Source organism: Phyllostomus hastatus, unplaced genomic scaffold (assembly GCF_019186645.2).
Source record: "Phyllostomus hastatus isolate PE091 unplaced genomic scaffold, TTU_PhHast_1.1 phas_scaffold_216, whole genome shotgun sequence".
Taxonomy (NCBI): domain Eukaryota; kingdom Metazoa; phylum Chordata; class Mammalia; order Chiroptera; family Phyllostomidae; genus Phyllostomus; species Phyllostomus hastatus.
In genome coordinates, this window is record NW_025334018.1 from 20,738,084 (window position 1) to 20,763,503 (window position 25,420).

The 25,420-nt window shown below is 51.2% G+C and overlaps 1 protein-coding gene across 3 annotated transcripts; it reads right to left on the reverse strand.

The window, feature by feature from the left end:
* Positions 1 to 5,012: 5,012 nt before the first annotated feature.
* On the reverse strand, positions 5,013 to 22,676 carry SLC35A3 (solute carrier family 35 member A3). 3 transcript variants are annotated; one of them, XM_045816530.1, is made up of 8 exons: positions 22,296 to 22,676; positions 15,360 to 15,564; positions 14,084 to 14,238; positions 13,882 to 14,004; positions 13,186 to 13,357; positions 12,079 to 12,197; positions 10,389 to 10,522; positions 5,013 to 9,350 (listed from the first exon to the last, which is right to left on the reverse strand). In XM_045816530.1, the coding sequence occupies exons 1-8, from the start codon at positions 22,605 to 22,607 to the stop codon at positions 9,260 to 9,262; spliced, it is 1,311 nt and encodes a 436-aa protein (XP_045672486.1). In that variant the 5' UTR covers positions 22,608 to 22,676; the 3' UTR covers positions 5,013 to 9,259. The 3 variants fall into 3 exon arrangements, with proteins under 3 accessions (XP_045672486.1, XP_045672487.1, XP_045672488.1); XM_045816531.1 differs by lacking the exon at positions 22,296 to 22,676 and adding an exon at positions 21,946 to 22,099; XM_045816532.1 differs by lacking the exon at positions 22,296 to 22,676 and adding an exon at positions 18,404 to 18,596.
* Between the last annotated feature and the right edge of the window lie 2,744 nt (positions 22,677 to 25,420).

Consider the following 25,420-nt stretch of genomic DNA (forward strand, 5'->3'; position numbering starts at 1 on the left):
AACCAAGTGTTAAGAAACACATTTGGTTGAGTTTTCTGTTCTACTTCTAACTTCTACTTCTGTTGAGTAGAAACAGAAAACAAACCAATTTCCATGGGAAGAAAGAAGGCATTTTAGCCTGATACACTGAACTTCAAGTTACATATTCCCATAAAGAGATAAACCCGTCAGTTGTTAAAAAATATCCTGCTGAAACATTTTAGCTGAGGTCCAACCAGAAGCTCCGCAGAGAAAGTGCTGTGAGGCGGAGGGTGGAGCAGGGTCCCAGAGTCTTGTACTGGGCGGATGCAGAGGGCTGGTGAGGTGCCTGTGGTGTGGGCACCCCCATCACCGGCTCAGAATCGTCCTTCACCCAGCTGCACCCACCTATCTTATCATCCTCAACAGCTGGCTACTGTGCAGTCACTCAAAAGACGCTGTTTGACGAGACACTGGGGAAATGTCAAGAATGAAGTTACATTCTCTGCATGCAGGTGCATCATACTGGAGAACACACTTGCAAAGCAAATGCGAAAGGAAGAGAACTGCAGATTATGTAATAGGAGAAGTTGGAAATGACATAATAAGGGAAGTTGAACACACACCGAATGTCCAGAACGTTCTGGGTGCTGTGCTGGAAGAGTTGCAGTGGAAAGGAATAGGCATGAATCTTGTTCTAATGATTGGGGGTTTTGAAGATTCACGAACTTTAGATTAAGAGATTGTGTGTAAGGTGTGTTGGTTACAGTCAAGAGAAACCAGTGCTGGCTGACGTAAGCCAAAGGGAGTCATCTGGAAGGATATTGGGAGTTTCCAAAATTAGTGAGAAGGCCAAGAGTTAGGCTTGAAAACACACAAGAACAAGGTCTGGAAAGTTCTTGAGACCACTTGGTGAAGCTCCTTGGAAGGGAGGGGGATCCCTCGGAGGGAAGGGCAAGTGGCGGAAGCTAAATATTCCCAAAGAAACACAGATTCACACCCCCAACTGTACCATTTATAAAAGTTACTCTGGCTGGTGTAGCTCAGTGGATTGAGCGCGGGCTGCAAACCAAAGGGTTACCAGTTCAATTCCCAGTCAGGGCACAGGCCTGGGTTGCAGGCCAGGTCCTCAGCGAGGGCAACACGAGAGGCAACCACACATTAAAGTTTCCCTCTCTTTCTCTCTCCCTTCCCCTCTCTCTAAAAAGAAATAAATAAAATCTTAGGAAAAAAACATTGAGCATAACTTAAAAAAAAAAAAAGGAAACTGCAGAACTCGCAGATCCCAGACAATCCTCACACGTTTCACCAGGAACACCTGTACCAGGTTATTCTAGAAACAAAACAGGTTATTCTAGAAAAAAAAACAGAAATGGAGACTTTTCAATGAATAGAAACCACCACCCCCTAAAACAGCAATTTTTAACCTTTTCACCTCATGGCACACAAACTAATTAGTAAGTTCTGTGGCACACCAAAAAAGATATTTCTTGCCGGTTCAACAACAAAAGGAGTAATTTTGGTTCATTCACACCAGATGACTATTGTGTTGGCCACTGCCATTTTTTTGACACTCCGAGGGTACAGAGGTCAGTGCCCGGACTGAACTTGTCAGGTCCTGCCCATTTGAAACATTCTCGTGGCGCATCAGTGTCTGGGCAAAAACAGCTGCTCTGGAAAGTAGGAAGCAGAGGAAAACTATATCCAACACTCCAATGTGAATGAAACATTATTAAATAAGCAGCGGCAGACATAAAAGGATGCAACAAGTAAAACATTCAAAATTCCACAGGAGTGTCTGGAATGAGAGTTGATCAAACTCAGGCAACATACTGAAACAATAAAAACCTCTAAAGAATGTTTTTCCGCCCCACCAAGGGGGTGGGGGAGGCAGAAGAGGGTGAAGGGGGGAGACACGGCGATGGGAGACTTGACTTGGGGTGGCGACCCCACGGTACCATGTGCAGGCGATGTGCTGTAGAACTGCACCCCTGAATCCTATGTGATGTTAGTAACCAGTGTCACCCCCCAAAATTCAATAAAAAATAAGTTCATTAAAGAAAAAAAAAACATGACAGGGCTCCTAAGAGGCAATAATTGCAAATGAAAGTAAAGGAAGAAACATGGAGGCAAGGAATAAATCAGCTACAAGGACAAAAGAGAAAAAAAGGATCAGACAGAAAAGGAAATGGGGAAAAAAAAGATCTGGGCCTCCAGGCAGAAACCAAGAGCAGGGAATTAACATTTTCAAAGGGGGCAGTCACGTGGTGCAGACTTCCAGACAGGAACACCAGTCCCCCCAACAGTGGGGCAACCTTTCCAGAAAACTCCAGGAGGCTGTGAACCAGGGATTTTATATCCAACCAAGCTGTACTTTATTATTAGTTTTTATCGATTTTTAGAGAGAGGGTAAGGCGGGGGAGAGAAACATCAGTTTATTGTTCTAGTTACACAAGCATTCACTGGTGGTTTCTTGTATGCCCCCAGACCGGGAATCGAACCTGCGGCCTTAGTGTGTAGATGATGCTCTAACCAACTGAGCTCCTGGGCTGGGGCTCTAGAAATCTTTTAGCCATGCCAGAACTTGGGGAAGTGTACCTACAAATCCCTCCTTGAGTACTTCACTAGACGCGTTTCACCCAGCCAAGAGTTAATAGGGGAAACTTCAGCTCAAGTACAGGTGGGAAGTTTTAAATATATTTAAAGTATTTTTTATTGTATAACAAAGACACGACTAGGGTGAGGAAATAGTCCGTGTATGTTCTGTGTTCTAATCAATCGGAAATACGGCCACTAAAAAAGCGAGAAGACGTGTGGAAGGCAGGGAGTCGATCCGCCGGTGGTCACGAGGGCGAGTGGCCGGGAAGCAGGGAATGTCATGCAGAGAGATGTCACACCAAACGGGACCCTCGACAAGCAGACGGGGCCCAAGCGCATTGCTCAAATGTTGTATCAGCGTCACCACTAGAGCAGACAGATCTTCCCAAACACAGAGCGTAGACACAAAGCACACTCGCCACACGGCGGGAGAAACGTGGTGGATACAGCCGTGTCCACACCGGTGTGTTTTTGAAAGGGAAGCAAAGGAAAGGCGGCCCAGGAGCCAACTGACCGCAGTCACCGGAGGAGGGGGTGGGAACGAGAGACAGGCGTGCAAGCTGGGCTTCTCTGAGCACACTTTCCGCGTGGTTTTCGCTTGGAACCCGGCCAAGGCTTCATGCATTGACCAAGAGAACAGGGAGGTTTAGTTCTAACACTGAACCCAACACAAACGCATCGGATTACACCACAGTGAGAGCACAACCGTGTAGAGCAGAGGGGTGGCTGTTCCTGAACGCCGCAGGCATCGCCCCAGCGGGCTGTCCTTCCGAGGACGGAGAGGACCGCAGAGAAATCTTAAATTGGATTCAGCGCGTTTCCCGCGAGCCACGTGGGTGCTCCAGTGCTGAGGCGCACACAGCACACCTGCGGGCCCATGCATGCGTGTCGTGAGGGACCGACCGTCTTCACTGTGAGAAGAAATAGAGGCAAATACTTTTTAAACCCCTTGTGGTGCTGAATTTTAATTATAAATATCTACTTGAATTCATGTCACGATCTTTTAAAAGACTCACTCCCAAGCTCTGTGTGCTGACCCGACCTGGAAGCAAATGGAGTCAACACTGTACCCTGTGAAAGGGTGAGGGCACCTGGGAGGAGGAGCTGGCCGTGCAGGTGTGGACGGGTCGGAGGGGGCTGGGTCGTCTGGTGCCTGAAGTGGGGTGGGGGACTCAGCTGTGTCTAGAGCACGCAGGAGGTGGGCGGCCTGCAGCGGTCCCCGCCGCCAATGACTTTGCAGACATGTGACTACAATATACGGAGTTATTGGAAGACAAGGTGCTAGTTGAAAAAAGGGGCATTGGGAAGAAAAGGGGAGAACGGTCCTTTTAAACTTTTATTTTATTGATGAGACAGAGAATTTTGTTGGTCCACTTATTTATGTAATTACTGAGTGCTTCTTGTATGTGTCCTGACCGGGGATTGAACCTGCAACCTTGGTGTGTTGGGACGATGCTCTAACTGAGCTACCCAGCCAGGGTGAAGATGATCTTTTTTTTTTAAATATAGGAATATAAACTAATAAATGTAGAAGAGAATTCAAGAATTAAAATTCTTCGAATCACTGTTTTGTTCCTCAGTGTAACGAGTGACTCAGTGAAGAATCATTAGCTGACGCTGAAGCCACGAAATGAAAGGCCATTAGGAAACAGAACATTCCCGTGGTGCCAAACATCGCTCGGGAGATTGTGCGTTACTCAGCGGGGAAATGACCTTTACGTTTGTGAGATAACTGGAAATATCTGAATGGGAACTTAGATGATGCAACGGAATTATTTTGTGTTCTTAAGTGTGTGGTGGCATCGAGTTGGATTAGGAAAACAGACTTATTTTTGGAACACGCATGCTGAGGTGTTAGGAGTAGAGCGTCCTGACAAGGCTGCTTTGGCAAACTCATGAGGATGACACACGCAGTGACACCCCTGGAATGCTGTCACCGAGCCACACTCTCCGAGAGCAGGGTCTCAGATCTTTGGGATTGAAGGTAATTATTTCCGCTTTGCTGTTTTCCTTTCTGGAGGCTGGAGCGTGTGTGGGAACACTGCTGCTTTGAAGGGTGGCTCTGTGATTCCTTTTTTTTTTAAAGACGGTATTTATTTATTTATTTCCAGAGAGAAGGGGAGGGAGGGAGGGAGGAAGGGTGAGGAACATGGATGTGAGAGGGAATACTGATGGGTGGACCTCTCACCCGCCCCCTACTGGGGACCTGGCCTGCAACCCAGGCATGTGCCCTGACTGGGAATCGAACCGGTGACCTTTTGGTTCGCGGGCCAGCACTCAGTCTGCTGAGCCACACTAGTGGGGCTGTGATTACTCCTGCTGGTCACTACCGACTGTCGCAGGGCAGTAGCCACTGTAAGACTTAGCACTGAGGTGTATTTGCATAGCTCTGGGATCCCGGGACTGTGATCGACGGTACTTAGAACAAAAGAAATACTCCCTTTCCAAAAAAGGAAAACTGAAGAAGTGCTTTTCGTAAGATACCAAAGTATACATTTTAGAAGTGCTGATACTCTTCTTCCAGCAATCTTTTAAAATAAAGCATTTTGTACAAGGTCATTTCGTAATACAATCCTTGATATAGCTCATCATTTGATCTCTAGGCATTGACTTGATAGTCACAAAAGCAACAAATACATTCAAATTATGAAGAAAATACACACCAATTACTAATTACCTAACCTTGAGGGTAGCAAAGAGATAGTTTAAAACAAAAGAAATTTAGGTAATCATCATCATACAGGGAAAGAAATTCTAACTAGTTTAAATCAAATCCAGTTCTTCATACTTGAGCATAAGCTAGAAGACATGCCCTGCCTGGCGTGGCTCAGTGGATTGAGCACTGGCCTAAGAACCAAAGGGTTGCTGGTTCGATTCCCAGTCAGGGCACATGCCTGGGATGCAGGGCAGGTTCCCAGCTGGGGGTGCACGAGAGGCAACCACACACTGATGTTTCTCTCCCTCTCTTCCTCCCTTCCCCTTTCTAAAAAGAAATAAAATCTATCAGGTTGAAACTTACACAGGTAGTTATGAAAAAGATCTACCTTCTTAAACCTACTAAGTGGATACCTGGATACCAAAATAATGACAACGAAATTTATCAATTTAAAAAATCCATTTAACAAAAGACCAGTTTATATATTTCTTTGAATTATGTCATAAAAATTTAAATATACAAATTACATTCCCAGTCCCAAAAGAATCTTCCTAAAGAAATAACATACAGACATACAAATTCAGAACCCAAATTATTAAAAATTTTTGTTTAAATCGCAGTAAATTCTATCTCATAATAAGCAACAGAACGAAGTCGTGACGGTTACGTACAGGTGACAAAGCCGGAAAAGCGCGGGCGGCGTCCTGGAGCCGCCGTGGACGAGGCCGGTGCGGGGCCTCGCTACACCTACTGTAGGTAGTGGGCTGCGAGAGCCAATGCTGAAACAACCAAGACACTGAGTTACAGTTATTCGTAAAACGTCCTAATTCTGCCCATGTGTCCAAAGTTGTGAATTACAGTAATATTCTCCAGAAAAAAAGTCAGGTATAGCGGTAAAGCAAGGCACATAGGACCAGACTTTGATAAAGGTGCTTTTTCTTTGGTCCTATAATTACTTTAAATGTGCTACATATCACAGAGATTCTTAAAATGTCTTTCAATATAGCATAAATAACCTTTATAAACTTTCTCTCAGGCAAAGCGTGCATCCACATGTCATTAAATATTACAACAATAAAAATGGAAATAAAATGAGTAATGCTGCACCCTGTTTTTTATAAAAAAAAGACTCAGTTGAATGACTATGCAATGACATTTGGAAAGACCAGGAACGTGATGGGTAGGAAAGGTGTAGCAGTTCCTAACGAGGACAGTCAGCATCGCCCCGCATCTGCCAAGTACACACGGTTTCCTGTCCGAGTCTGTCCCCGTAGAATCTGGTTCAAGGGTCAAACCACCCTTCCTTCCATGGAATTGTGACATGTAATACACACTGGTGTAAACGCTGAAATCGTGCGTCTCTGAGCTCCGCTCCCCACCGTAAGAGCAGCCTCCCCGCTCTCCGGAGCAGGAAGTCCCTCGTCCCTGAACCGACGCTTCCCACTGTCCTCCCCGCGCACCGCGTTCTCGGCTGTCGACGGGCCGCCAGCTGGCACGGTCCTCCCGCGGATCCGCAGGTTTCCGCAGTGGACAAGGTAGTTGAGAGACAGTAAGTGAACTTTACAAAGTGAGAATTTACATAACCAAGGAGTCATCATTACAAAATATCAACACAATAAGGCTTTGGAGGTCACCAAACACCTCGCCACCACTGCCCCCCCCCACCCCGCCACACACACAAGGAAACTGTGTCATCTGTGCACACGCGTGACACCGTCTGGAACGCAGGTTCCCCTCGAGTCGGACTGTTCGTGTATGAATCAGCAAGTGTGAACCACACAGCCCGGCCTCGCATGACGTTTCAAACTGACTAGAAAAGCAACATATGATTAAAAATTGCTTTGAAATACTTGTATACTTCAGACTATTTTCTCAACAACTCTGGATTATAGTTTCATCAATTCTGTTGGGGGTCTTGAAAAGTGTGTTATGTCGGACAGCTGAAAACGTATCACCGCTGTAACTGACATACTGGGTCTCCGATCGCGATCTCGCGTTATTTTTGGAAGTATCAGTAGAGGGACAGACGACACCTGAATTAACACTTAGCCGTGGGGACACACTGGATTAACGCGTGGTCACCCACACAGCCCTGCTCGCGGGCCGAACACAAACAAACCTCCTGTTTGGTCTCGAGTCCACTCCACGCACCTGCGGGACTCAGGCCCCGCACCGCCCGCGGGAAGGCTGGGGTCGGATCGTCGTTACAGACCGAACGACCCGCGCTCAACACGTGGGAGCTACTGAGCTCACTCCAAACGATACTTTCGCCGGTCACCGGAAACCAGCGAGCCAGGCTTCCGGAAGTCTGCTCAGTGCCAAGCTGGAAACACCGGCAAAACGGCCGTGAGTGTCTTCTCCCTGCAAACACACACAAGCCCTGGGTGGGCTGCGTCAGGCCCCGGCCCGCGGGGGCCAGGCCCGCACCAGGGGAGTAGCTGCCGACCCTGGGGGGTGCAGGGCGCCCAGTGTGTGAACGGTGTTCCGGAGCCCGATTCTGTCCGACCAGAGCCACTGGGGAGATATGGAAATACCTATTTCTCACTGTTTGTATGCTCTTAGCGCAGGAAACTGGTAAAAAGTACACATAAAGTATGAATGAAAGTAGTACAGCTCTTCTACTCGATAGGTGATTCTGCCTGGTCAACAGTGAGACTCACGTTCCGGCTGCAGGAGGTACCTTTGCCCGCCAGTTCGTCTTCTCACTCCTGCCACATTCTCTCTCCCTGCACCAACGCACTGACTCTCTCCCGGTATCCGCAGCCTCAGCTGCAGCGCTAGTGAGAACGGGAAAGAACGCTATTTGGAAGCCGAGTGGCGGCTCCTCCCAGCAGCACGGAAAGGGAACTCAAAAGTGGGACCGGGGTGACCTGGGGACGGTGGCCCTATGAGAGGCTGGGGAAGCTCCATGAGCAGCCTTGAGTGTGTGGTGAGAGGGCCGTTTAAAACAACGTGACATCGCGGCCTCCTGGACCGTCTCCAAGAAAAGCCACTTTGGTCCCCAGTGGGTGGCATCAGTCCTCCTGTTTTGCGGTGGTGGCTTCTGTCAGCAGTTGTAGATTTCACAGATCAGTGGGTAAAATGCTCCTTGCAGACTTTCTAGTTCTGCACAGTACATGCTTTGATAGTTCAAAACTCTCCAAATGGAGATATTAGATAATAGTTATTTTATTTAAGTTATTAAATGAGTACTTAATCCCTTTAAATTACATATTAAAACTTTAATGGAACAGACACTGCGATGTAGTTCAGGGCACTAGTCAAGATTCATCCGACTTACAGAAGGGAATGCGGTTGCGTGGAGAACTCAGCTCCGTCAGCGTAGAAGCCTGCAGACCGCGGTGCGAGCGGCCACGCACGACACGCTCCCAGAGGGGGTGGGTGGGGGTGGAGAAAGGGGCGTGTGCCTCTCTCTGCGTGAGATTTAAACGTGACTCGTGAATGTTCTGCCCTGACGAATCAGACCCAGAATGTCACTCCGTCCGTGTGGACGCAGCGGAACAAACAGCATCTCGCCCCCGTTTGCTGACTGATTGGGGTGTAAGTGTAGAAATCGTAGGGGCGTGTGAACGTGTTTCGGGCCACACTTGTTTCTTCACAGCCCGACAGGAACACGTGGTCTCACCCTCTGAGCACACTCCGCGAGACCTGAGGCAGCAGCTCGGGGGGAGGGGACGCAGCCGCCGGGGGCAGCAACTCGGGCCGGCTCGCAGAGGCTGGGCTGACACAGTCGCCTGAGCCCCCGCGAGGACGGCACAGGGCCCGCCTGCAGCGGTCAGAGCAGTGAAATCTTTCTAACCTCAGGTTTCAAGTTTCCTCCACTAATTCTAATCCCTGGAAACACTTTCAAGTTTTGATTTCTAGATGCAACAGGCATTTTGTGACAGAGACGCATAGTTTACCCTCAAACATTATGTTTTCAAACCATCCGGACACTATGACCAGACCCAGCGGGACACCCCCGAGGGTCTGCAGGAGTCCTCGGAGTCCGTTTGGTGCGGAGACCCCCGCGCCCCGCGGGCGAAGCCAGTGACGGAGGGCGCCGGGCTACGCCTTCGTGGGGTTCCCTGCAGGCTTGGGGTCGTAGCCGTACAGGAAGGTGGCTGCTATGACGAGCACGGCTCCCAGGAAAAAGACACTGAGGGGACGGAGGAAAAACGGAAAGGACAAAATCAGACTAAGAGCCAAACAAGCTCCTTCTGTGTCTTCACTATAAAAACAAGTGCAATTTGGGGGGGAACGGTCCAGGAACACGACCACCAACACTGCGCTCACGACACGCCGGGCACGCAGCTCCATGGTCGCACGTGCTGCCTCCGCAGCTCTCTCCACGTAACCGCCCGAGGGAAAGCGCCGCCCCGCGCTCGTCTGCAGTGCTGGGGCGAGGAGCGCTGGAGAGTGTGTGCAACCCGCTCCCAGTCCCACCGGTCTCGGGGGGCGGGGGGGCGAGTCACCCCAGCCCCCACTACTGTCTCCCAAAGCAAAGGCGTTTCGCGGCATCTCATCTCCACATGCCCCTCGCCGGCAAGGCACTGAGCGCAGTCTCCAGTTCTGAAAGGCGTTTGAAAGTGTAAAGGGACATCTGCGTTCTTTTCAAACCAAAGTGCATTTCAGTTTAAAACCCAAGGCAGTAATAAGCAAAACTCAGGACTAATTTTTTAGGATGCTTTAAAAAAAAAAGATTAAATGCAAGGAGACTTGGTTTCTTCTGTATTTTACCCATAAAAACAATATAATAAACTGGAAATGAACTTAAACTGACATAAACTAGAACACCAATCTTAACTTTTGATGTGTATAATTCTTCAAAAAGAATTAAGCCTTCAAAAAATGTTAAATGTCATTACATAGCATATTTTTTTACTTTATAGGACTCAATAACTTTTAAACCTGACTCCCATATGACATTTTACTTTGGGGAAATGGCCCATCCACATCTACTGGGAAAACTCTGGCCAGCAGAATTTGTGTAAGAAATTTCCCAGTGGAAGGTTTTCTCATGCATTTAATTTGAAACCTTTTAAAAAGATAGTTGAGTGAGTTTATTTTACTAATTACGTGTCCAAAGTTTTTCAAAAGTTATAGTAAAACATTTTTTTCAGACAACATCTTAAGAAAAATACTTATTTTTCTATATCCTTTCGGAGACTTAAAGAAACAGGAAAGAAGACGTTACCTGGTTGGCACGAAGTCCTGCAGCCAGAAATAGGATATCAGTGTTGATAATATTATGGATAAAGAGGTTGCAAACCCTTTTAAAATATTATCTGCGTACTTTATGACCGCAGCGATGACGAGCCCTCCGAGTGCCTGCAGGAGTGTTGAGAGGTTATTTTTAAAAACAGACAGGTACAGAGCTGCTTTCCCGACCAGCGCCAGCGCTCAGCAAGGCTTCACGCTTCTGCCCCGCACGCCCGACCCCGTCGCAGCACGCGGCCTCACCCAGCAGCTCTGACAGCCAGCAGCCCGCGCGCGCGGTTGTGCGCGGCGGCCCCGGTCCCCAGGCTGTCGGGGCAGAGCCACCCCCTGCATAGGCTGCAGGTGATGGAGTCTGACCACGTCACGGGGGAAATATCTAGTCTCATCCAATGCAGGGTAAACACCCCTGATCAGACAAATGTGGAAAGACTGTTCCCCAGCTGGTGGAATGTTTTCACTTTGACCAAAAGTAAAGTATGATCTGGAAGTCATTTTACTAGCCTTTTGACAGCTTCCAAGTTCACTTTCTTCCTCCAGTTTCTCCCTGTTCGAACCCACCCTTCATTGTCACCAGCCACTTTTCCTAAAGCACAGTGTTATCTGTTCTCTTTAGGAGAATAGAAATAACTTTCTACCAAACCCCTCTCCAATCCCAACTGTGGCTTCTGCTTCAACACTGAGGTCTGACCGCAGGCCACCGTTCTGCTTCCAGCCAGCCCGCACGTCTTGGGGAGCCGCCTCAGCAAGGGGAGCTTTCGCAGAGCCCTGACCTCTGCCCCGCTCCGGGCGAAGACCACGCTCCAGCACGCCTGCGCCACGCCCTCCCCTACCTGTCTGATCATCCCCCCGGACTGCCGCTGCCTACCGTACCACACCTGCTCTTCCTGCTCCAGCCTTCCGCCACTGCTGAAAAGAAGCGGCCTCCCTCTTTGTGAAGGTAAAAGCCAGCGAGCATAAACTCTCCTGGCGCGTCCTGTCTCTACTTCACAAGGTCACTTACCCTTGCTCCCCTCCCCCCCCAGAGACACAGGTGTCCCTCCTGCTTCTGAAACCAACTCCCCTCCGCCACCCTGACCAGCCCCGCAGGAACCCGGCTCCCCACAGCGTCACGTGCGTGCGCTGGAGGAAGGGCAGTCCATGCCTGCACCGTCACCCCTCCTGGGGGCAGTCCGCGCCTGCACCGTCATGCCCTCCAGGGGGCTCACCGGAGGCCGACTCGCCCACCCCTGGAACAACTTGGAATGAGGACAGAGTGCGGCAGTGTCGCAGGAGAGCCCCGATATGTCGCTGCGACAAGAAGCGTGCACTGCTCTGGTCAGACGGCTGACCTGCTGCCTGAGACCTGCTACCTGGGTGGGCTGACCACAGACAACAGCGCCAGGAAGGCCGGGGCGGCACAGGGAGACGTTACACTGGCCCTCAGCCTCGGCCCGTTGCTCTGAAACCTGCATTTTCACTGCGCTGACCTGGAACACGCACGCCCGTCCCCAGACGGGGGCGGGGGGGATCCCTCACGGCACCCAGAACAGCCCGCCCGAGCAGAACGGAGGCCACAGGAGCAGTGGGGGCCCTCCCCCGCACGCACCACGGCTCCTCGGGCGCCGCTCTGATCCCCCAACTTCAGGTGAAGTTCACCAGCCTCACACCGAACACTTCAAACGCTTTACCTGCAGGGCAACGACGGCCCAGGTCAGGCGGCTGTAGCCCTGGAAGAAGCCGTCCTTGGACACCAGCTCCCCGTCGTAGACGTACACGCCCATCAAGCCAAACAGGCTCCCGAAGAAACCTGCGCGGGGCGGAGAGCGCGCGTCAGTGCACAGGGGCAGGGGCCTGTCCCCGGGCCTTCCCGGGGTTCCCCACTTCTCTGTTTCGACAAAACGTAGCTACTCATAAAATTTTCTACTTGGATACTCACATACATTTAGCAAAAGTATACTTGGTACTACAAGACAAAAACCACGAGAATATCAGAAGAACGGGGACCACCAATCTCAGAGCACAGGAAATAAATACGGCGCATACACCGCAGGACGCGGGCGGCGCACTCAGATGTCCGTGAGAATGCACCTCGTGTCTTCCTGTTGCTGGACGGAGGTTGTCACATGTTCGCACACGTGCCTGTCCCTGCACTTGGAGTCACTGCGATTCCTTTGCGTGTCCTCCGCAAACTGAGCCCGCTCACCGTGAGACCGTGCGATGAGGTCGGACCAGTGACCACGGGATCCAGGAAACACCGGAGAATCATCCACCCTGAACGGGCTTCTGTGTTTATGTTATAACGCAGGAAAATTTGGGACAACGCACACAAACCTTGAATATTTTTTCTTTTCCAATACTTGCCTATTTATGTGAGTAGCTGACACGTCAGTGCTTATAACATGCAAGGCATTTTCTCCTAAATAATTTACATGTATTATCTCACCTAACCCTCACAGTGACATATGAAGTACTACAGTTAAGTACATGTTATAGGTGGGGAAATATGTAAGCTATTTGCAACATCCTCTGGGAAGAGCGTGGCAACCAAGGACAAGGCTTTTAAGGCTCCAAACGGTGCGGGCAGAACAGGCTTTGTGTCGTAGACCTGAAATCCCACATTCTTGCATCCAAGGTATTCATTTAAAATACAAAATGTTTAAAACGCCAAAACCCTGCCAGACACTTGGATCAACAGCATATTTCCTGCAAGGCTTATTTATGTAAAGAGATACAGAAAACCTTATGATAATACATATAATCACTTTAAAAAACATCAGCAAGTATTTGAAACTCACCCAGCTGAATGTTTCTTATCCACACCGACTGCTTGGTTTCTTTTAAGATTTTCTCGAAGTAAACCCCGGCGAAGCCACTTGAGAAGCACGCCGTGAGGACCGCCATGAGGCCGACGAACGGGGAGCCCGCTGAGCGCTCCTTCGCGTCCAGCTCCGGGGAGTCTGCGGGCCACTGGACAGAAGGAACGGCAGGCTGACGCCCGGCCCCTGCGGCGATCCGCCCAGTGTGCGCCCAGGCCCCCCCCCCTCCCCCTGCACCCGAGCAGCCACTGCCGCTCTCACGGACTGAGGACAGCAGCTTTGGAAACACAATCCGAGAACCATCCATCCCCCAAAGTGACATCCCAGTTACAAACTGCAATTTCAAACCCTGCCCCAAACTGGAGGGAGGGAGCCAGCACGCAGGGGCCCAGAGCAGCCTCCAGGCCCCGGGGGTCAGGGAACACCCCTCTGCCTCCCACGCAGACCCCGCCTCCCTCACCACGGGGGCCCATCTCTCCGTGTAGGGCTCTGCAGCAGGCACAGTCCCAGTGCGGCGGCGTGGCGCCCAAAGGAAGCCCTCCAAAAACGTCTCAGCAGTGAGAACGGACATCTGTGCGCTCCAGCGGGCCAGAGATGTGCCCGCACGCCCACGCACTGGGAGGAGGCGGCTGAAACTGCGACGCCATGGAGGGCGCGCTCGTCTGGGATAGTCACCTGCACAAAAGCGACTCCGGTCATCAGGATGACCAGGGACAGCCACTGGTACACACCCAGCTTCTTACTGAGCATGGACACAGAAAACAGCGCCGTCGTGAGGATCTTCAGCTGATAGGTGACCTGAAAGAGAACGCGGCTGTGTTGTGAACCACTGCTGGTCTGCTCCTTACGAGGACCTCCAGAAACACGCTCCCCGCACCTGGTAGGTGGCTGCATCCAGATTGGACAACGCCACGTAGAGCAAGTTGTTCTGAAGAGTGTAGATCCCTGACGGAATGGCAAGTTTAAGCGTCTCCATGGGCTTATTAAGAATTTCATCACGTAGTGTGCGATTCAGTGCTCTGAGACTACATTCTAGAAAAAACACGAAACAGGCACAGTCGGTCGTTAAGAAACCCTGAGTAAGTTACGCGCCCTGTCCCCAGGCCTCCGTTTCCCCACCTGCACAAAGAGAGAACTGGACGACACGTTCAGATGTTTTAGGTCTAACTTACACCTTTAGTAATGCTGATTTTTCAAACGTTAAGTGTTGTAAGGTGGCACATTAAGAGCACTGTCCTTCTATTCTTTCACGGGGAAATACAGGTTAGTTGTACAGACGCACATACACGCTCACACGCAGTGTGCACTTGCGACAACCAAAGCTCAAAGCGCGGACCCGCCGACCCAGCACTCTTCCTTCATCGCAGCGACACCACAGACCCATCTACTTTGTGCAACCCGCGGCCCCACCAGCCGCCCGCCCGCCTGTGACGGCGGAGACCGCAGTTGCGTTCAGTCCACCGGGGGGCCCCTCCGGGAGACCGGGCCAACAGTGGCCCCCCGCAGGGACCTGCCTCTCCGTCCGAGGCTGGCCTCCTCACTGGGTCTCCGACACGAACGTTTTGCATTTGACGTGTGCAAAATCTCCTGTTTTTTCCTCCCTGGTTTGTTTGTTTTGTATCTGGTTTGAAATCATTCACAGGAGCAGGGTCATAAAGTTTTGTGTTTTAAATGTCAAGTTATTTTTGGCAAGGCAAAATGTCGCCGATCTGGCCCCAGTCAGGGCACAGGCCTGGGTGATTACATCTCAACAGAGCTGCTGGAAAAAAAAGGGCTAGACTAATTAATACAACAGATAAAAGGCTTCGACTTTCGTAAAAAATTTTGACTCCTAAATTTCTGACAATTTCTGATAATTTCTACAGAATTATAGAGTTTTTGCTCTTGTTCCCAAATTACTATAAATATAAGAAACTAGAAGACATGAATATGATATAGGTTAAGACAAAATGCCTTTATTACTACACTGAAACTGTCTTAATAAAGTGAGAAATACTGAAATGCCCTTCATCTGGGGCATCAGACAGGGCAGTGTGATCACACGTGTTCACACGTGCAGTTGACGACTCAGAGTCGCGTAGGTGCCGCAGACGAACACCACCAAACAGTTCAACACGCTTCAGAGACTGGAAAACAGGAGCCCGGACACCTACTGCTGTCTTTGTAGACGAGTAAAACGCAGGCCACGATCTTCAAAAGCTCGGCCACAACCACCGCCGTGGAGGAGAGGTAGCGAGGTCCCTCCTCTTTCAACGTCCGGGAGTAGCGCATCGTGAGGACCAGGCTGGTCGTCTGGAAGACCAGAATCCCCAGGGACAGGTACTTGAGGTTGGCGGACATCGTTTTATCTGCATCTGCCTGGAAAACAAACAGGCGGGCACACAGACCAAGTCAGAAACACGGAGGCCAGCACGCTGACAGCCGGCGGGAGCCGCCAGGTCCCAGACAAGGTGGGGATGGCCACGCGAGCCCGTGCGTCCTGCTCTGGCCCAAACATGAGAGGGAACACTTAGGAACTCTGAAAGGTGCCCACGATCTTGAGCGGTGACCCAGCAATGAACTCCCTGGAGATCTTGTTGCCCCCAGTGAATCTCACCCCGGGCGCTACAGCAGCTTGCAGCCAGGAGCCACCCCCAGGGGCAGATCAACGACAGAAAAGCCCCAGAAGAAGTCCATGTCCCTGGCCAAAGGAATGGGCCAGAGACTGCAGCCCTGCAGGACGGGCCCCTCAACTGGGCTTGTGGAACCTGTGGGACCACCCCCACCCGGCACTAATGACAGCAGGGGTGGCAGCCCTCCCCGCCCCCCAGAGACTTCGGGCAGAGCCCTGTCACGGGCAGGGGCAGTGTCAGCCGAGAGGCAGTACCCGCTCCCCTCCCCAGGGGCTGCCCGCTAACACGGAAGGTTTAGGTAAGGGCCAAGGTCGCATACTGAGAGTCAAATGTCCAGGACACAATCCAAAACTGAGTGTACTCATCACACCAAAGAGCAGGACGAAATCTCCACGAGGACGAGGAAGGACGAGGAAGGACCGTAATAGACAGCAGCAGAGCGCTGCGGACGCCGGAAGCAGCCGGTGGGAGCTGCCACAGCGAGGCACCCAGGCCGGGGGGGGGGGGGCATTTGAACGTGTGCAAAATCTCCTGGTTTTTCCTCCCTGGTTTATTTGTTTTGTATCTGGCTTGAAATCATTCACAGGAGCAGGGTCATAAAGTTTTGTGTTTTAAATGTCAAGTTTTTTTTGGCAAAGCAAAATGCCGCCGATTTGTCTCAGGTCTGCTGAGATGCAATCACCCAGGCCTGTGCCCTGACCGGGAGAATCTCAGACTCAGGGACAAGTGAGAAAACAGCGCGGGAGTTCTTGACCCACTCTTTCGCTACTCGCCAACACCTGGGGTCCTTTCCCTGCTAAAAATTAAAAATTTTTAAATGTTAAAATTTCCTGAAATCTTCTCAACAAGTAGTTTCTAAGTGTTATATAAGCCAGGATTATTTTAAGCTATTTTTGTAAAATTTAATAATTTATGAACTTTTCAAGTCTCTCCCAGTTCTAACACACACACACACACACACACACACACACACACACACACATTGTACTCATCTAACTCCAGTTTCTTCATCTGAAAGTTCTGTCTGGAGTTTTAGATTGTCAACTTTGAGTGTGTGTGTGTATGGATAACATGTGATAATGAACTATTACATGGTCATTAGTGTGTGACCACTGTGTCACACTAATAACGTCTAATTGTGACCTTTGGGGTGTGTGTACCACAGCCCCACCGATTTCATAAGCAGTGGCACCGCCGGGATTTCTAAAAGTCCCACCGGGTTTCGTAGTCTCTCTAACAGACCTTGAACTTGGTTCCCAATCACTATTTTCCCTCTGGATTGGTAGATGAGTCTGATGTTTATAAGGTCAGTTTTACTATTTTTAACCCCTCCCACCTCCACAGGGAGAAATGCACGACAAAACTCCATCTAAGCTCATTCGTTTGGGTTTGGTGCGCTTGGATGACAGCTCGATCAGAGTTTACTGGAGCATCTGGCACAAGAACTACCAGTAAGCCTCTTCAGAGTTCAGAGTTCCTGGTGACTGCGGATAGCCTGAAGAGGGAAGGTCTGTCCGACAGACACGCCAGGAGGCGGGTTTTCAGCGCACTCGATGTGTATTCAACCCCAGGTCCCTCGTTCTCACTGGCGGAGCCGCCGCCTGCTGTACGAGCTGGTCCGCCAGTTCCGGGGGCCACACAGGCGCCCCCTGCTCACCGCTCCGCACCACGTGCACGCGTCAGGGGTGCGCAGGACGGCGACCATCTGCCCCCAAACCGATCGGGGCCAGTGGGAGACTCGTGGTGTACGCCCTCATCGACCGCACTGGGGAGGCATCCACTGAGTGCTGAAACCTCCGACACGCCGTGCACTAACACCTTCTATTCACCTTCGCAAACAGGTCCCTGCAGGTGACCTGCCCACGGGTCTGGCCGCAGACTTGCTTCCAGGAGCCCGCCCTGCGCGTGCCTCACCCTCAGGTCTGGGCACCGAGCCCATCGGTCTACGGGGACAATCGCATCGGTGTTTTGCTGATACACGTCTCCAGCCACTAAAGGTCCTAAAAGGCTAAATGTTCAGTCTAGGTTTTAGAATAACAAAATTCCTATAGGTTTTTGAAGACGGCCATGTGCCCAACAAATTCTGCAAGTCCATTTTCCTTCTGTTATGAGACACTAATTTCCACCTTGTCACTTTGAAGGGGAGCTATACTGACATCTTCTAGACCCAGTCCTGCGATACCCTCCCTGAGGACAAGACCATCATCTGCCAGAGCGCACATGAAAGCACACAAGTCCTAGAGTGCTGTGCAAACGCCCGCTCGCGTTGCGCACCAGCCAGAAGCAGGTGCTGGTGCAAACGTGCGGAGGGAGAGACAGCGCACACAGAACTGCCGTGCCCTCCACTGCAAGCAGCTGTCCCCTGTCCCCCGTGACCCGAGTCTCTGTGACCCGCACAGACCGGGGGCGAAGCCCATCGCACTGGCTTCCCGCCCGCTCAGACTACCTGAGGGGCAGACGCGGCCTTCTCCAAAGGCAGTGAGCATGTGCGGTGGCTGAAGTCTATCATAACCTCCTCGTGGGGAATAAAGAAACCTTGTGTTTTCAGAAAAGTGAAATAAATAGGGGTCCAAGGTCATTCTCACTCTCAGTGTATTCGGTTTTCTTTCTCTGCACGCCGTGTGCTATTCAGGCAAAAGCGCCGCCCGGCCCGACAGCTCAGCAGCCGCCCGCACGGCTTCTGGTTCCTGCTCCGGCTTCTGGTTCCTGCTCCAGTCCGGCGCTGCAGGCTCCTCATTGTTCCTCCTTCCCCTCCTTCCTCCAGGTGTCGGGTGGACTGTTTACACGAGATAATCCCGACTTTCCGTAGGTTAATTTTTACCTTGGTCTTCCACAGCCTGTGGAATTTCCATTGCTACATTCAGGTAAAATAAATATTTCTTCAACTATATAAACATAAAACTTATTTACATTTTAATTCTTCGATTAAGAACTGTCCGGTGTGGACATTCGCATAAAATCCGTGATTTAGAAGCCCTCACCGCAGCCGGGTGGTGCCGTGCAGAAAGCCGCCCCCCCCGCCCCCCCCCCGCCCCCCGCACATGCGCTGTCCGGCTGACTCCCTCCTCCCGCGGTCACTTCCTGCCACGTGCCATCCAGGCGGAGAGAAGCTCCACGCATCCCGCAAGGAACAGACGCCAGGGTGGAAGCCGGGCGGGGTCCACCAGCACTAACCTTCAGCAAACATTCGAGACTTAAGGAGACTGGGGGCAGAGAAATAATACAGGCGTCGCACTCACACGAGTCGCCATCAGTATTCAACGAGCACTCGCCGTGGTCAGGCGCCGTGCTGAGCGCTGGGTGCGCGCGGCGATGGTCGAGGCAGACAGCACGAGTCTTCCTGCAGCTGGCCCTCCAGCGTGGAGGACATACGATGTTCAAACAGTTCAGGAGGGGTCTGGCCCTGGCGGGGGGCTCAGGTGGAGCGCTGTCCCGTACACCAAAAGGTGGCTGGTTCAATCCCTCACCAGGGCACATACCTTCGTTACAGGTTCAGTCCCTGGTCAGGGCATGTACCTCGGTTGCGGGTTCGATCCCTGCTTGGGGTGTATGCAGGAGGCAACCTATCGATGTTTCTCTAAAGCCAAATAAGTCCTGGGGTGATGCTTGAGGGGAAAAAAAAAGAGTCTGGCTATGACATAGGGTGCAACAGAAAAATACGGGTACCTCGTATTACATTACGTCAACTTGCTCAAACTCCAACACCTTTCCCCAAATCCAGGAGACCCTGGTGGTTTATCACGCCAAGGGAGACACTACTTAAACTACTGCCTGTAATGAAGACTGACCAAGCTGATGCCATCGCAAACATTTTACTGGAAATAAGCACAAAATGGTGTTCACTGGTTGCTTCTAGGTCAGCTAGAAAACTTGGAGGGAAAAAAAACAACGACAATGAACTTGAGGCCCAAATCAACAGCCCAAGATGTAAGGAAAGAATTAGAAAGCTTCTATGACTGCCTTCAAACATCTTTGTACTTCCTTTAGCTGCAAAGTCAGCGTTTCTGAAAACCAAGCCCAAAGTCTGACCCTGCGTGAGCCTGTCATGAAAAGCAAATTCACAGCCTCCCAGAGTCTGGGGATCCCGCATTCTCTGTGTTCTGCAGCCTCTCCATCCTAGCGCAGGCCGGGTGTAAAACACGCACGCTCGAGGAGTGCTGGCACGCTGATGATGCCCCAACCTCAAGTACCAGGTCGTAATCCCCGAAACCTGCGCTGTTACCTTGTTTGGAAAAGGGGATTTTGCACATGGAATTAAGGATCTTGAGATGGGGAGAGTGTTGTGGGTTAGCTAAGGAAGGACTTACGCCAACACAAGTGTCCTTAGAAGAGACACGAGAGGAGAACACAGACATGCGAGTGGAGAAGGCACTGCGAAGACGGAGCAGAGACTCAGTGAAGGTGCTGGACCTGAGGGCCACTGCGATGCGGCCACCCACTCCACGCTGTCGCACCGAGGCTGGAAGAGGAAAGACACGGACTCCCCCAGAGCCTCCAGAGGACACACGGCCCCTGACCCTTCGAGACCAGCCCGGTGGTACCAGTTTGAGTTTCTGGACTCCAAAACAGTGGGAGAATACTGAGGGTACACTTGCTTTTCAGAGGGTTGGGATCTAATGCTAAACTGCCCACTCATATGGGTCTTAAATATACATGTTTATAAACTTCTGGTTTTCTCTTGTGAACCTGCCTTTTAATGATAGGGGTCTCAACTAAGAACTCAGAAGAGTAAAGAGAAAATTATTGTCCTTCTCCTACAGGGTGGGGAATAACTACGCTACCTCAAAAAGGTACTACTAGGCCCCAGTGAAGTCCTGCAGCGTGGAACAGAAAAGCACCTTCAAGTGTGAGACTATGAATAAAAGTCTGCACTCAGGTGACACTCAACACGGAGCTGTCTTTGCCTCCAGGAACACTGTAAAAGTTTAATTGTTCCATGATTTAATTTAGCAATTACTTATTAAGAGTCTCATATATCTTAACACTGTGCTCGAGTACTGAAATGCTAAACCAAGTTAAAAGATAACTTACTTCTTTTAAAAAGCTTACATTCTAGTAGGGATGAATTTCTCAAATTTCCATAGTACAGTGCAAAGTTAGCAAGTATTGTAATATTTATAAAGCCCAACACACAAGAGAAAAAGAACGTTCTGGACTAATGGTAGACTGCAGAAAACTGCATGAGAAGGTAGCATTTAAGGCCTTAAAGAAGAAGTAGAATTTCCACAAGGACTGTAAGGAAGGCCTTCCGTGGAGGAGGAGAGGATGTAAGACCGAGGCAGGCAGGCATAGAGCACACAGAAACTACATTTCAAAGTAACTCCTCCAGTTTGCCTAAAAATTAGGCAATGTAAGACAAAATAATGAAGAAAGAAAGAAAAGAAAGGAAGAAAGAAAGAAACTGATCTGATGGGAGCCATGGACAGCTCCCAATTTTGAAGGGCTTTGAATGACGCCCTAAATAATTCAAATTTATTATGAAGCTAACAGTCACTAGGCATTTCTGAGGAAAGAGAGACCAAAGACAGCCTAAGACCTCCAGCTTCAAGAAGCAGCACGGCGGTGGGGAGTCTGGAAGAGCACAGGCCAGGGCAGCAAGCCCGGTTTGGGAGCCATTGCTCCTGCGCAGGTAAGGAGAAGAGCCGACTTAGCCTGGAGGCGGTGGGAACGAGGAAGGGAAGAACTAAACTTGAGATGCCAAAGAAGTAGGACCAAGACTCGGGAGGAAAATTAGGGATTGTAATTTAGAAGTCATTCCCTTAAAAGGAAACCACCCGAGCTTCCCCGTGAATGTGAGTTAGGGCCCCAAGGGAGAAACTACCAGATTTGATTCCCCCTCCACCCAAAAAACTCCGGTTCCACTTTTGAATAGTGCGCGTAATAGAACATAATAAAAGAGTTTTCTCTTATAAAGTAATGAACTGGAACGGACTTACTAAGCAAGGCCCCTTGCTACATTTAACAATGTTCTTTCATTCATTTGATCCGACGTTCCGGAGCGCTGTTCAGTTGCTTAAGAAAATACGTTCATCAAAATCCTCCCTCCCCCGGACACGGACACGCTGAGCGGTCCCGACGGAGCTCCCACCTGGCCGGGGATCCCACCCGGCCTCCGCACCAGCCTTACCATGTCTGGCACTCCCGAGGCTCCCGAAGCGCGGAGTCGGGCGGGAGGATGGAGCCACCCAGGGGGTCACGGCGGGTCGCGGAGGGCCGCCCACCCGCCGCGCGGCCGCGCTCGCCTCGGACTCCCCGGCGCGCACCGCAGTTTCCCTTCGCCAGACACACCCCTTTCCTCCGGCCCCTTTCCTCCTCCGCCCAGCACATTCCACACGTCGTCCCGGGGCCCACAGCGTGTCATGTCACTCCCTCCGCTCCCGCCCCAGCCGCGCTCGGACTCCAGGTCCGGGCGCTGTCCGGCTCCCGCGGGCGAAGCGCGCCGCTGCCACGCGCGCCTCCGCCTTCCCGGCCGCTCACCTGCGGGGCCGCTCGGCCGGCTGCGCGCTCGGGCGGCGGCGGCTCCGCTCCGCCCGGCGCCCGGGGCTGCTGTGTCCCCCGGGCCCCCCGGGCTGCTCGCGTCCCCTGCCGCGCGGCGCCGTCCGCTGCCTCCGCCGCCGCCGCCGCCGCCAGCCCGGTGCGGCCCGGGCGTTTCCGGGTTCCCGCGGTCCCGTCGCCCAAACGCTCCGGCTTCCGCCGCGGCCCGCGCGACGCCGTTCCCGACTTCGTGGTGGCGGCTTGCAGGCTCCGTCCAGAAGGCGAGGCGGCCCCCGGTGCTGGCGTCAGCGTCATGTCACCGCCGCCTGCCACCTGTGTCCGGTGGCGGAAGTGCCGGGGTGTTACTTTGCGAAAGGAAAGGCCGAGCCTTTGGGGGCAAAGGCCTTTATTTGTTGTGGGGAGGCGGGTCCAGGAAGCAAACAACAGGCGGGCGCCTAGGGGCGGCGGTCACTGACACTGACCACCGGCCTTTGCTCTTGGCCTTTGCAAGAAGGTGTACCCAGGTGTTGCCCCAAACGTGCAGCCTTTCCTGCTGCCTTCCTCCCAGGGCTCTGAGCTCCTCTGCGCTTTGCCTGCGAAGTTACTTACTTCATTGTATTATGAACTGCTTCGTACCCATCCCCCGCCTAACACTTGCCTTGAGGTCGGAACTAGCCTGTTTCTTTCTGCATCTCCAGCACCAGCCATAGTGCGCGCTCAGCACGCGATAGAAACTTAGTACGTGTTTCCTGAACTGAGCTGAACTGCTGGGCGACAATGTCCAAGCCGAGTACACAGTACAGGGGCTCACCAGGGAGGAGTGTCAGCAGAGCCTGAATTGCAACTGCAGGCATGCAGCGCTTCCGGAGAAGCCGAGGTTGCATCCAAGGCCTGAAGCTTAAAGATAGGAAGAATCTAGTAAGGATTGTACCTTTGTGTAGTTTGCCCAGATCATCCCATTTAACCTTCACAACAGCCCCATAAAATAGGCTTTGGTACCTGTATTTTCCAGAAGGAGGAACTGAGGCTTTCAAACCCTAAGTAGCTTACTGAAGGTCCCATGTCTACTGAAAGGTAAGCCTGGATTCAACCCCTAATTTGTCTGGGGATAAAGTCTGTGCTTTAAAACACCGTACTTGGCTGTCATAGGAAGAAAAATGGTATAGAAAGGAAATGAGCACAGTTCAGAAAAAAGGTGGTGGACAGCAAAAGTAGCCAAAGGGATAAGAGGTGTTAAAAACAAGCTGTCCATGAAGGAAGAGAGAAAAACAGCAGCCTGGAGATATGAGGCCAAAGACCAGCTTTGGCCTCCCTATCAAAGCAGATCCCAAAGTCCAAACCTTGGCACCCAAAGGACAGACAGATGAAGACAGCCTGTTAACCTGACAGCAGCCAAACAGGACCATGCAGCTCAGTAGCAGCTAATTAGGGATGCCACATAACACTTAGGAGACCTCATTAAGTTGAAATTTCAAATAAACAAGAATTATTGTTCAGTATATGCAATACTTGGCATATACTAAAAAATATTCCTTGTTTATCAGAAATTCAGATTTAACTGGGTAGCCTGTGTATGTATTTGCAAAATCTGGCAACCCTGTTGAAAGGGCGAATGCATTATAACATCGCACAGTCACAGGTTTCCCACGGGGCCCCAGAGAGATTAAGACCCAGTCAAATGACATCGGAACTGTTGCTGCTGTTAGCTTTCTGTGCACAAAGTGACAGTCCCCAGTCACTATCTTCAGGCAGAGTTGAGGCTGGTGGCTTAGGGACTTCAGTGGCTTAAGGTTCAGTGAGAGCCAGAGGGAAAGGGGGCGGGGCAGGTAGAAGACAGTAAAGGGGCTAAATGGCGACGGAAGGAGACTTGACGTGGGTGGTGAACACGCAATACAATTGTGTACAGATGAGGTATTATAGAATCGTACCCCTGAAACCTGTACAATTTTATTAACCTATGTCACCCCAATAAATTCAATTTAAAAAGTCTCAGGAAAAAATAAAGAACAAATTCGAAGGAGATTGGGGACCGTGGTGAAGTTTTTAAAAGATGTCTGTTCAAAACAGTGAAAATACCAAAAAAGGCCAGTGGTTAGGAGATGAAACCTCAGGTTTCCAGGTGCCACACGTGCTTTGTTGAGACACAATTAATAGTTCTTCGAACTACTGACTTGAAATTGCAGCCGGTGAGCGAGAAAAACCAGTTGGTTCCTTCAAGCTGCCCAATTAGCCGAGTCTGGCCTGTTGTTGTTAGGTATTCAGGACAAGGAAAGATTATCGACTTGTCCATCCTTTAGCTTTAAGAGGAGTTCACTGAGGTCGCTTCAGTGTCATCAGTAGCCTCCGTGTGATCCTCTCGCTTTGAGATGAGAGGTGGTGTTGAACAATCTATGGAACATCCACCTGATGGGTTTGAATGAACTTGTTTTTCCGTTTCCTCCGTTAGCCAGGCGGGGCTCCTGTGAGGCTTTTGCTGTTCCGTAGACTGACTCAGTCTTCGGGTCAGGGGTCAGGGGTCAGGGGGCGGTTTCATGGGAGTGTGGCCACCTGCTCGGCCTGTGCGCTCAGACCTGGGGGCGGGAGTTACCCTGGACGGCTGGAGCTCACTGAGGCTGCTCGGGGCTTCCTTGGTCCCCCGATGCTCTGAGTCCCTGGCTGGCGGACGAACTCGGTGGTCCGGGCGTCAAGGAGTTGGTTTCACGTCAGAGTCACGGCGAGCTGTGAGTGGGAGTTTGGGGGATTCGCCTCTACCTGCTGTAATTACCTGACAAAGTCACCGCAGGTTCCTTTGTGGGAGACGAGGAGAAAGGTGCACAGCATGTGCTTATGCTGTTACAGGCTGGTCAGGGGCCTCTTAAGTCTGGGAATGGGTGACAGGTGGCATGCGATTCCGGCGACGTCGGGTCTGTAGTCACCAGTGCTACAGTACATTTGTACAGTTCATGTGCAGTTGGACCGCGCTGCTTGCCAAATACTTCCGGTTATCTGCCCTCGGGGCACACGGTGGTTTGTACTTCCTGGGTGTCTCGTGGTTGAGTGGGACCACATGATGAGCCCTGGCCCATCAGCGGTAAGATGCTGGGTGTCATTCAGGGCCATAGCATTGAATCGCACGTTTGTGAGCCTCT

Bases quoted from the DNA above. Each gene is read 5' to 3' on its own strand.
- SLC35A3 (XM_045816530.1), bottom strand. From the start codon at position 22,607: ATGACGCTGACGCCAGCACCGGGGGCCGCCTCGCCTTCTGGACGGAGC. The intron at 14,005-14,083 runs GTGCGGGGAGCG...GTTCTCTTTCAG, and splicing joins TGGATGCAGCCACCTACCAG to GTCACCTATCAGCTGAAGAT. The intron at 13,358-13,881 runs GTGACTATCCCA...CCTTCTGTCCAG, and splicing joins CCGGAGTCGCTTTTGTGCAG to TGGCCCGCAGACTCCCCGGA.